General features: G+C 40.9%; 1 protein-coding gene across 1 annotated transcript; it reads right to left on the bottom strand.

The window, feature by feature from the left end:
• Positions 1 to 1,602: 1,602 nt before the first annotated feature.
• Positions 1,603 to 10,688, bottom strand: ARL6IP1 (ARL6 interacting reticulophagy regulator 1). Its single transcript, XM_072418966.1, has 6 exons — positions 10,535 to 10,688; positions 5,509 to 5,642; positions 4,116 to 4,235; positions 3,877 to 3,994; positions 2,906 to 2,990; positions 1,603 to 2,132 (listed from the first exon to the last, which is right to left on the bottom strand). The coding sequence occupies exons 1-6, from the start codon at positions 10,568 to 10,570 to the stop codon at positions 2,014 to 2,016; spliced, it is 612 nt and encodes a 203-aa protein (XP_072275067.1). The 5' UTR covers positions 10,571 to 10,688; the 3' UTR covers positions 1,603 to 2,013.
• Positions 10,689 to 12,926: the final 2,238 nt, after the last annotated feature.

Raw genomic sequence — 12,926 nt, 5'->3', positions numbered from 1 at the left:
CTTTCCTTGATACTCATCTATTCCATCTTTCTAAAGGTGCATACACACTTCCAATTTTTATCGTTCCAATCGAACGACGAACGATCGATTGGGCAAAAAATCGTTCGTAAAAAAGTAACCGACGACGCCGACGAAAGTCGCTGGAAACGAACGACCGGACCGGCGGATCGGATTGGACGACGATCGTTGAACATCGTTCGTGTGTACGGTCGTTCGTTGATCGTCCATGTTCAGAGCATGCGTGATGAACGAACGTCCGTTCACTTTCCTGTCGTGCACATAGTTCCTCTATCGCTTAAACGATCGTATCTATTGTGTGTACAATATCTACGAACGATCGTGTCGTTACCTCTATGTGCAGTATCGGTGCTATACGATCGTTCATATATATCGTGCAGGAACGTTCGTCGTTCGTTTTCCGACGATAATAATTGGAAGTGTGTACGTTTCAGCATGGTTGATTTATTGGGTTGCGTGTAGATGTAAAGTACTTTGAAATGTTCCACTGAAAAATCCAAACCATGCACATGTATGGTCAGATGGTTAGGTGCAATGGCTGGGTTGGTTTACCAGTCTACTGGAACCACAAGCTTGGCATGCGAATGTGGTACATTGCACGTCTGCCTTTTTATCATGGATTACCTTCACTAGCGATTGCTGTGACAATTCAAGATAAAATAACCACAGTATGGAGACTGATTTTTTTTTTTTTTTGATGACCTGAAACAGTATGTATGTTTGTAAAGCCTCACATCATTCTCTACATACATACTTTTTCCAGGTAAGAGACCCAGTGGGCTCAATTTATAAGGCAATCCCTGGTGGGAATCTTCCAGGCTCATGTGTTTTAATGGCAGTAATTGATTCCCACCAGGGAATGTTTGGGTTTTGCATTTATTCCCATCACCAGTACTGCAGTTAGGTGGGCGGAGGGACACGTTGTGGATGTCAATAGTGGACATTCTTGCTCTAGTGCAAGGGACACCAGCTTTATTATAGCGCAAAACTCAGTTGTTGTAGTGTGCTCACATGAAGAGAACAATCCAAATATTCCTAAAATAATTAACATGCATCTTTTTTTTTTAAGTTCTTAATGTAATGAGATGGGCTCTGGTTTTTATTGCTCTCTGGGTCCCAGCTGGGATCATGTATCATTTCCTAAAAGGACTGGGAGGTGGGTATCAGCAGATTCATCATCTTCGTTTTACCAGCGGTAGGGAAATTGCCAGTGTCAGCCCTGGGGAGAACTTGCATATTGGTAGTAGATCCTGATAATGTTTAAAGTAAACCCAAGATTTAGCAGCACACAATAAGATATATATTTTATACATCAAAACCCGTTCTGTGCCTACTTATGGTCTATGAACCTCATGTGTGCAGCAATCCCCCATTCTAGTAAAGCAGGTTGTGATGGAGGCTATGGAAGAATGAATAAACAAAAAAAATAGGGTTTAACCATTTCAGGCTCTGCTAAAGCATGCTTCAGATATACCGTACAATAAACATCCAATACTTGACTTCCCAACACTCTTCATGCAACCTGAACAATACCTGTACTTAACCCCCCCAGCACAGAAGAATAAAAATAAACACAACTATGAATTTCTTATACACCAAGTTTTATTACATCCACTGACAGCAGGAAGACACATACCTTGCAAGAGAAAAAACAAACACAATAAAAACATTATACACAAACAAATAAAGGATAAAAACAAAAAATATTTACAAGATGAGGACAGGAAAACATACAAAAAAAAGGGACACAGGAATTTTGTCCACAGGTCATGGACACTACAGCAGTTTGTCAAACACTGGAGATAAAGACTTTGTACACTACAGAAACATTACAAGTTTCAGTGCAACAATTTTAGAAATATACAGCGTTGGCAGTTATTGGGGAAGTGATCGGCAATGTTAAGGTCAGGCATATATTATTTATCCCCAAATACCAGACACAGAACAAAAATAAAATGCTCCCATGGAAGTTTCAGTGTAACAATTAGCTGGAAATTATTCATTCTTTTTTTCTTTTTGCTTCAAAAGTTTGTTTATTTCTCGCTTTCCCATTCCTACGAATTTTGTAATAACTCCATGCTTGTTGAGACCAGGAAGCAAAAGTGCAACACTCACTGTAAAGAAGGAAGAAATTACATATAATACTCAATAAAATAAAATCCACATATGTGACATATAAACAAAATGCAATGCCTTCTAAGCCACAATCTCAACCACTAAATTGTTAGTCACTGCAAGTAAAAGCAGTGTTCTTAAAGAGGAATAGTGGCCTTAAAGCAAAGGAAAAAATATTATTACTACCAATATTAATACAGAAGAGAATAAAAAATAAATAAAAACCCTTTTCAATGCAATTTACTGCGTAAAATTCCAAAAATCCAGCATCTGCAAGGACTATCACATCGCATCATTCCAAGCCAAACAATGAAGACATCTGAAGTCCTTGCTTCAGTGCCACAGATCATACAATCTAGGCTGCCTTGGCTAAAGGGAAGAACAACCAATTACAGGGAATTTTAAATGCAAAATAGGTTACTTGCTCCAACTATGTTCCCCTAACAAGAAAACTCCTATGTATATCCATTGGGAAAAACAAGCAAGGACTTTCAATAAAAAAAGTCCGAAAGATCCGCCCAACATCATCATAACTCACGCCACCAACACCTGCAAATAACAATGGAGCAATGGAATATATTATACTACCTCTGCTAACAATTAAATAAATGAATATGACTTGCTTAGGCTACGCTCAGGAGGCAGAATACCACTCATTACAACGTGCTGGGAACAGAATAACAAGAGGTTTTAATACTAAATGCCAGAATCATTAAAATAGATTGGTGCACAATTAACTGAATATCCAAACCTAAATACAGGAAACACTTACCTATAAGATAGGTCAGGAAAAGGTTATGTACCTGCTGTCCAATCCAAGCTACAACAGCAAGAGCTGTGATCATAGACATAAAATACTAGAAAAGAAAACACACAACATTACGGACGATGAATCAAGGCCAGCACACATTTGAAAGCATTCTTTAATTAGAGAAAATGCATACGTTTAATATAGAACCTTCAAGCAAACAAAAAAGGGCTTCTTTATCGATCTGTCCCCCGGGAGTTCCCAGTGACGTCGGCGCATACAGGCATCGCAGGGGGTGCGGTGGGAATTTAAAATTATTTTGTATTGCATTCAATACAAAATACCTGTTTTGAATGTAATGCACTGGGTATTATGTCTAAAAGCTGCATATTGTCTTTCATGAAAATGTATTTTACAGTATAACTTAATAGTACGAGTATAATAAAGTTTGAAACACAAAATTATGTCAAAGTTTGTTGTTAAATTATTAAGTTTTTTTAAAATGTATTTAATTTATTATTTTGACATGATTTTTTGTTTCAAACTTATATTATACTTATATTATACTCAAACCTTTCTATTATACTGTAAAATAAATCCTCATGAAAAACAATGCACCGCTTTTAGACATCTAAATCCAGACGACATGACCGCCCAGGAGGTTAATGTCCATTAAACTGACCTGGGAGACATAAATTGCTTATGGCTCAGCCCCTGACCAACCTCTGAGGAATCCTGGATTGAGAAACACAGTTCTAAGCCAAGGCAGAGAAGCAAAAATTCATCAGTTATTGGATATTCTAAGGTTAACTGATAACCCTGTTGAGCAATGGGCACTTTGACAGGCTTATACACAATGCTAAGAGATCATGATTTACTGTTTATATATTTTGTAGAGTTTATAAAACTTCAAAAACTATTTTACTGTGTAATAATTTCTAAAGTTAAAAAACAAAACTAATTAATTTCAACAAAACTATGCAAGAGTTGTTTACCATCTTGGGCTTTTCTTCTTTCAGGACAAAAAGACGGCTCCACCATCCAATAATCCTGCGCCTGGTTTTCACAAGATTACTGCAGATTTCATGCAGCCTCTGCTGCTGCTCAGTGGTCCTACAAAATGAAGCACAACAATAAAGATCTCATCCAGTTATAGCCATAGCACTATCAACAATACATATAATATACCATAATATTATATGTATTATAATATACCAATACATATTATACACACCATGTGTTGGAACCAAAAATTCTGGGAGCCAATGTGGGAACGAGATAGTCAGCCAGACACAGGCACATAACAAAACAGGATACGCCTGAGAGAACTGATGGGTCCAGGTAATAGATCATCCTATAGAGAAGAGAAAATAGTATATAATAGTTTAAAATGCATTGTAAAGAACATTCACTGAACGAATAAAAGTTATTGAGTTGATCAAAGAATTTTAAACTGGCTGAAAACAGCACAGGCTGCACACTACCTATTGGGCCAAATTTATTAAAGCTCTTCAATGCTGGAGAAGATATACTTTCATCAGTGAAAATGGATGTTCCAGCAAACCTGAAATGGATTTGATATTGTCTAGCAAGATTTGCTGCATCAGCCAGCTTCACTAAAGAAAGAGTATCTTCATAAATCAGGCTTATTCTGTGAACCAAATGACATTTTTTTTATGTTTTAAGTGGGTCACACAACAATCAAACTCATCTAAAGTGCATATGTTCTTAGAACTCTGTAATTGGCAAATCAATGAGGACAGGAAATAACCTAATCTTCAGTTGGATCGCTGTGCTGAAATCACTGAGGTCATACTTTAGTGTAATCCCTAGAGAAAATCTGTACCGAGAGAATATGCTGGCTGCCACTGCTAACCGCTCCTGCTGGTTATTGGAAGTCACACTGATCTATTATTTATTGATGGTATCCTTTATGTGAGAAGGTAATTACACAGCTGACTATTAGTTTAATTTCACTGCCTGGAAAACAGACCATCCATATATCTGCTTCCCTCAATCATTCCTCATCTACATATCATAGGCATGAAGGTAGTGACATCTTTAAAATATTCAGTTAGGAGCTTTATAAAATGGAAAAAAAAAATTTAAGCTGCTATGTACGTTCCTAATCATTCTGGCTTCACTATCTAATGACATAATTTCCCAAAAATAAAATGTAACCAGTGACGTTTTAAAATGGCTGACCTCCTATTCTGCATGCTTTATATGAGTCAGTGACATCAAGATTAGGATGAAATCCTTGGATCTGCATCTTTAAAACAAGCAATTCTTATATTTTTATATTATATTTCTAAAACATGAGTTAAACACAGGAATCTGTGTAAAACAAAAATACTATGCCAGAATCTTTACATGCAGACTACAACTCTCCATCTCCTTGGTCCATACGCCTGTTTTTAGTGTACAAGCTAGCAAGATTCCATGTTCCTCCATTCAAACATAGAAAGCGCAAATTGGCACTTGTGTGTCTCATACACACATACATATATATATATATATATACACACCTACATACATATATATACATATATATATATATACACACACATACATACATACGGTATTTTTCCTAATTGGATGCTTTTTTATGGGGTAAATATACTTACAGGAATATAAGAGACACTGTTCCCATCAGAGCAGCTGGAAACCATGGCTTCTCCCAGCGAAGGACACGATCAGAAAGCAGGACTACTTCACCCCATCCATGAAAATGCTCCTCCAGGCTGGCAGTCTCTGCAGCCTGTAATATATAATTTTACCATTATCCTGGGGGACCTTCACAAGCAGAGTAGAGGGCATCTCTGAAAATCTTTCCAGACCTGAATACCGCTACTTCTATACATCTGCATGGCTCAAATTCTAAAGTACAAGGAGCAGAGTGGATAGCGTGCAGGTGTTCTTGCTTGGACTTGCACTGCATAAAGCCATGCTATTCCTTAGATGGGAAGCAGACAAAAAAATCTGTGCATTGTGGTAAGCTATAGGGTAAGGTAATTAAATGCATTACTTTGTGTTACATTACCATGCATTACATGGGCTTTAAAACATGTTTATGCACAGAGATGTGTAAAGAAGTCCTTAATAATATAACTAATGGGAGGAGGAGGTGCCATGTATCCGGGATGGATGTTTCAGAGAGCATTGTGGGTAACATTTTGTATGATAAATAAATAAAACTAATTCATTGTATTTAATTAGGATGTCTAGTTCAGAACACCGCACTTACAAAGAGATATAAATAAGACAGAACAAGTCCAGGGATGTGCAACAAAAATAAAGTTATGAAAAATATCAGCAGAGACCAAGTCCTAACATGTTCAGCTTTGAGGAAAGAAAAGAGGGACAGGACTGAAACCTTCTACAAACATTAGGGGTGGGAACATTTTAAAAATGAAGCAGGTGGAAAGTTCAAAACTAACCTTAGCAAGTATTTACCTGAAACCGTTTGGAACAGACTCGGCAGCGGTTATGAGTCTACAAAGTTTGTGCCAAGCATGTTCACGCACACAAATGTTATCAGACTTGACTGGTTGTCTCCTGCCGTTACTCAGCTTTTGTTTCTGTTACCTTGCACCTCACACGGCAGTGTTTTATTATACAATATTTCAGAGAAATATATTGCTGTTATATAACGCTTTTTGGTAAAAAAAAAAAAAAGAACATTTTTTTTGCAGCTAATATCTATACACAAATCTATTTTTTTCTTCATCAGACTAGTTGAGTAAAAATAAAAGATTTTCCAATGTGCAGTGTGATTTGAAGCTAGAGGAACATTTTTACACTCACTTCTGGGAATATAGATACCAGCAAATAGGAAAGGGAAAATCCATAGTACAGAGCACTTAGGCTAAGTGCTTTGTAAATTGCAGATGTATATTTCCACTTGGAATGTCAGAAAACAGCAATGTGCAGTACATACATGTTCCATGTACTAAGGCTGGTTAGAAAAAGAACTTAGGTTGCCAACTGCACTAACATTTTACCTTTTATTATCCAGTATAGGGGTCACTAAGCCCTTCACAAAACCAACTATTTGTGATATAAAAAAGATTTCAAAGAAGACTTTTAAAATGCAGATTGTACCAAAAAAGCAAAGTAAATATTTTGCTGTCTGTCACTTGGCCAGCCTATTCAACAATTGTAAAGTGTGTCTAAAGCCAAAATTTAGAAATGCATAGGGGGAGGGTTAAAGGAGATACAAATAGTAGCACTGCAGAGGAAGTATAAAGCATATATCTCAGGAAATATAAAGAGAGTGAACCTTCCTATCAGACTGGGTGCAATAATTGTGCAATAATTGTCGTTAGAACAACATATTGTGCACAATTCTGTACATGCTAAAACAATACGATTGTTCAAATACAATCCACCAATAATGTACACACACTAGATACAATTGTTTGAGCGATGCAGGAAGCGACGTATACTGGTGAAAATGTATCACAGGACAATCCACCATCACCAAACGACTGTACACACAATAGATAGGAAACAATCGTCGCCCAATTTAGATCCACGGGACGGTCGATCGATTCCAGCGACATTTCTCATTTGTCATTGACCAGTCGTTGTGCATTTTTTTGTCACCCGACAGGATTGTAAACCCTTCATATAGACAGAGATTTCCCTTTTGCAATAGGGATTCTTACCCGTCTGATTGCTCCATTCAGCATTTGCTGCGCTGCGCTGGTTTGGTTGGCAAGATACCAGACACATCCCGGCTTCACTTGCCTGATCATTCTTGCACAGCCAATCAAGCCAGGAAGGTAGCAATTTCAGAAGAAAGGAAGCCTCTGCGTATGTCTCATGTAACAGGGGTAAAGGGGCTTTTCAAGGTATTCTGGAGGCATATTTTGGGGGGCAAAAATAAGGAAATCATACTTACCTTTAATCCTACAGGTCTGTCAGGAGGTTTCTTTGTTTGGGTCCCTCGTGGTCCCAGTATCTGCCCAGAGCTGACATCATCTTCTTCCTACGTCACCCAATCCTGCACTGTGCAGGTGCGAGAACGGGAGATGTAGTTTGGGGAAAAAGATTGCCGATCTCACTGCGCATGCTTGAGAATGGCAATTTTTTTCTTCCAATAAAGAAAGGGCTCCTTCTGCGCATGTCTCAAGGGATCAAGGCATGCGCAGAATGAGCAGCCTAGAGCTGGATGCATGACATAGGTATCCCGGGAGGCTAACGGCGATGAAGACAGCCGTTAGCCTCCCGGGATCCCTTTTTTTTTTTTTCCAGGAAAAAAAAAAAAAAAAAAAGGTGTTACAGTTTACAATTTTTAAATAAAACAGTTGTCTACCCTTTAATGTAAAAAGTTTTGAGTTTATGTCCGCTTTAAGTTGGTTTAGAAAGCTTATTTTGAAACATGGAGTTGACAATTTACACACATTTGTTTATAAACGATTTTAAATAGCACCATGCTTGGATTCAATCATGATGAGTGATGGTAGGCCATGGCAGCACGTAAAGCATAAGTGTGTACTGGCACTGTAACAGAGGTGAAGGGTCTCAAAGTCAGATGGGTCAGTGTTATCAATCAATGGAGTACAACACAGAATGGTTCATTTATAGGGATCACTACAACACATCTGTGCTGGCAGGTATCCTGTACAGTAGAAGTTACAATCCCAGCATGCCATAAGATTGGGCCTTTATTCGACAATTCGGCTGCTATCGGACCGTTCCAGTGTGTCCCCTGCCGGGAGCTGTACAGTTCCTCCATCCAACCCCTATATCACCATTGTGTAATATAAGGGATCAGCGGGATCAAAAGCAGCATCTGGTGGGGGACAAGCTATGCCAGCCTTGTCAATCAAGACAGCTGAAGATATCAATGCCAGGGAGGGAGTGAAAAAAGGGCGAGTTTATTCCTACTATAAAATGTAACAAATTGTCACAAGCTGTGCAGTTTACAGCACAAACATAAAACAGGACTTAATAATATTATTAATAAACAAGATGTATATAGCGCCAACATATTATGCAGCGCTGTACATTAAATAGGGGTTGCAAATGTCAGACTAATACAGGCAGTGACACAGGAGGAGGAGAGGACCCTGCACCGAAGAGCTTACAATCTAGGAGGTGGGGGAAGTATCACACCATAGGATGGGAGATATGGAGCGGTGGGAAATAGCGACGGTTTTAAAGGACAGCAGATGACGGGCAGGCAAGTTTGAAAAGATGGGTTTTTAACCTCCTGGGCCGTACATTCCTGTCCGGATTTATATGTCAAAAAAGCAGTACATTGCCTTTCATGAAAATGTATTTTACAGTATATTAGTATGAGTATAATAAAGTTTGAAACACAAAATCATGTCAAAATAATAAATTAAAAAAAAAAATTATAAACTTTGACACGATTTTGTGTTTCAAACTTTTATTATACTGTAAAATAAATTTTCATGAAAGACAATGTACAACTTTTGGACATATAAAGCCAGTGCATTGCATTCAATGCAGTTATTTTGTTTTGAACGCAATACAAAATAATTTGAAATTCCCGCCGCGCCCCTAGCGATGGCTGCAAAGTCATCGGGGAACATCAGCGCACGGAGGACAGATCGAGGAAGAGGTCACGGCCAGAGGAGATGGGATCAGATGGCCAGGACGCTGGAGGACGCCAATGAAACCAGGTAAGCCTTTATTTTTTTTTAGCTATCCTGAGCGTGGATCGGGGTTACCACTTTCAGATTGTTAATTTTTTTCACATTCGGGCTTACTGCTCAGGAGGTAAAATGAGCAGAAAGTAGGAGCAAGCAGAATAGGACGAGGAAGACCATTCCAGAGAGTTGGGGCAGCTCTAGAGATGTCTTGTATCCGTGCGTGTGAGGAGGTTATGAGTGAGGAAGTCATTAGTAGGTCATTGGAGGAGCGGAGAGAGCGGCTGGGGCAGTATTTCTCTATCAGGTCAGAAAGGTAAGTGGGACAAGAACTATGGGGGGATTTGAAGGCAAAGCACAGGAGATGAATTTGATTCCAAGGTGAAATGGAAACCAATGGAGAGAACTACAAAAAATAAAAAAAAGGGGTGCAGCACCTCTGCGGCGATCAGGGCAGAAATGGTGCGCAGAGCATCCCGGGAGGTTCTTGTCTAGCATGCGCAGAAGGAGCCCTCTCATCACGCATGCGCAGAAGGAGCCCTCTCATCACGCATGCGCAGAAGGAGCCCTCTCATCACGCATGCGCAGTGAGATCGGCAATCTTTTCCCACAATCCCCCGACAAATCGACCAATCTGCGGGAAAAAAGGCGAGTGTGTTTTTTTTTTAATTTTGGGTTCAGTTGTGCTTTATGTGATGATGGCAGGCCGGGTAATTGTGAATAGTTCTGTGGTTATAGTGACAGGGCCTCTTAACATTGCATGCAGGGAGTGACAGATACAAGGCTATTCCTATGGCCGGTGCACCCCCCTAATGTTCTTGTCACTTCCCTATGACCATAATATGGCTCCCTCCCTTCCCCAGGCCTGTGACACAGCCAGCTACAAGCAGCCCCAGCCTTCCTCCATAGATTTATATTATTACAATGGCAGCACACTTATATAACCACAAAGAGAAAACAATGCGAGGGGCCCTGCTTATTCACCCGCTACATTCACCTATGACAGCTGTCACACACACAGCGCGCTTACCAGCTGGTTAGTGCTTCTGTTGTCTCCCTCCGCCATTGTGTCACCGCACCGTCACTAAGCAGCGTTCTCCTCCCCGCTCACACAGCACTGCCAGGCGCTGGGCAGCCGTGCCACACATATAAAGGACTTCCCGGCATCCTCCGCGATACTCCGCCCCGCCTAAAGTCTACAGCGCACGCGTGTTGTCATTGGTCCAATCAAGCATAAACGTCGCCATGACAGCCAATGGCTGCTGGTCGTCTAATAACATGACGGTTCAGGTTTGAATTGCATTAGGTCAGGGTAGGACGGGTAGTGCAGGAAGCATTGCTCCATATTAGGAGGGAGGGTGTTGGTTTATATAACAAATAACCGATGTTCTATTGTACTAGGTCAGTTATAGTAACTGTATATGGCTGGAAGTGTAATAAAATGTCAAATTTAAAGAGGAACTAAACTCAAAAACGCCTAAAACAGAAAAAATTAACTTTCAATGGTGCAGCGCAATCGATCAGTCCGGAGGGTTCCTCCTTCGGGTCCCGGGGTCCGTCTCCGCGCCGGGCACTGCCTCTCCTTTTCCTGTTCTTCATCCTAGGCACCCATCGGGTGACATAGGATAGAAAACAACCTGCCTATCTCACTGCGCATGCCTGGTATCGGCAGATTTCTCTCTTCTCATGAAAAGCCTCCTGCTGCGCATGACCTAGAGGCTCGGGTATGTGCAGAAGGAGAACCCAAGAGCCTCCCGCTATGCGTGACGTAGGTATCCATGGAGGCTTTGTGCTCCCATTCATTCTCGATCGCCTAGACCAGGGGTCAGCAAACTTTTTTGGCTACTAGGCCATTTCAGGAGGTCAAGAAGGCACACTAGGCCGGACTCTTGCTCGGGGTCCCGCGCTGATGGCTCCACCCCCCACCAGGAACGCCCCTGAAGGGAAATCTCGCTCCTCCATATGCATTGCGATGTCCCCTTACCCCCGCATGCCGCTCTGACCCCTGCCAGCCAGGATTAGGCCATTTTGACCAGGGGGGCCTTAGACCAGAACAGACTACTGGTTAGGCCATATCTGGCCTAAGGCCGGAGTTTGCCATCCCCTGGCCTAAGCGATCGAGAATTAGGAGGCAGTGCTGCACCCTTTTTTTTTTTTTTTTTTTTTTTTTAAAAAGGGTGTTGCACTTAAAAAAACAAACAACAGAATTTTTACCTTACATAAAAGGGTTGTCTACCCTTTGTTTGAAATTCCCATGCATTCCAATAGGCTTATCTTCACCAGGACGTTTCCTTGATGCACGTTTATGAGCGCTATCTAAAACGTTACTTGCAACGTTTAAATGATTTAAACACGGGTTTAATGCTAGAAAACGCGGGAGTAACACGGGTAAATGCTTCCAATGATTTCAATAGAGCGGTTTTCCACATTTTCCCGCATTTTTAGGCACTGGAGACGAAAACACGTTAAAAACGCTGGCAAATGTGGGAAAACCTGGCAAAGGCATCTTCCAGCATTTTCAAGGCAAGCTCTCAAACGCTAATAAAAGTGCATAAAAACGCTATAGGAACGTTTACATGCATAACGGTGTCTGTATCAGTGTACTGCACGTTACCTCGAGGCTAAGATTTAAGGGCTTCTGCCCTAACATTGCGGGGATATGTGTGCTTTAGAACAGCGGTCGTGGACCGCTGTTTGGAAGGTCCGCGGCTCTGGTCTGTGCACCCCGAAGCGAGATCAGGAGAGGGACCCTGCTGGGGGGACGCACCGGCTAGAGCCGCGGACCATGTCCCCCATACAGTTCCTAGGCTCAGGGAGGTGGGCGGGCTGTGTCCCTGGACATAACCCGCCCACTCTCCAATTGCAGGCTCAGATCTATGGGGAACATGGTCCGCGGCTCTAGCCGGTGCATCCCCCCAGCAGGGTCCTTCTTCATGACATCACTATGGGGGAGGTTTCTCCTCCCTTTGAGTGATACCCGGCTCCCCCCAAATGTGCGGTCAGGGGTTGGTAAAAGGTTAAAGGTTAGCGACCACTGCTTTAGAACACGCATGCGCAAGTTTTTTAAACCTGTGCAGTATTTATATTTGGAAGTAGGAAGGAGGTTTTTTCAAATGGGCAGAGAATCTCCTGAGGGTGTGACATATGCAGATAAGTTCCTCCTTGCCACCTTCACCTGGTAGATATTAGGGTCTACGCTCCGATTTGACAGGTCCTGGGCACCAGGTATATGTAAAATGTTCATTGGGAGAGGTGAGTTGTAGTAGTGGCAATATAAATTATAATACAGTGGTAATAGAAGAGTATTAGAGTTATTGATAAAAAAAAAATTTACAATATGGAAAGATAGTAACATTGATTCAGAGACATGTTAACGTCTAATTTATCTGCAATTGTTTATAATCAAATCTGAATACACTTCA

Source organism: Pyxicephalus adspersus, chromosome 7 (genome assembly GCF_032062135.1).
Source record: "Pyxicephalus adspersus chromosome 7, UCB_Pads_2.0, whole genome shotgun sequence".
Taxonomy (NCBI): Eukaryota; Metazoa; Chordata; class Amphibia; order Anura; family Pyxicephalidae; genus Pyxicephalus; species Pyxicephalus adspersus.
Note: the sequence above shows the minus strand (reverse complement) of the source record. Positions and strands in the feature narration are given on the sequence as shown.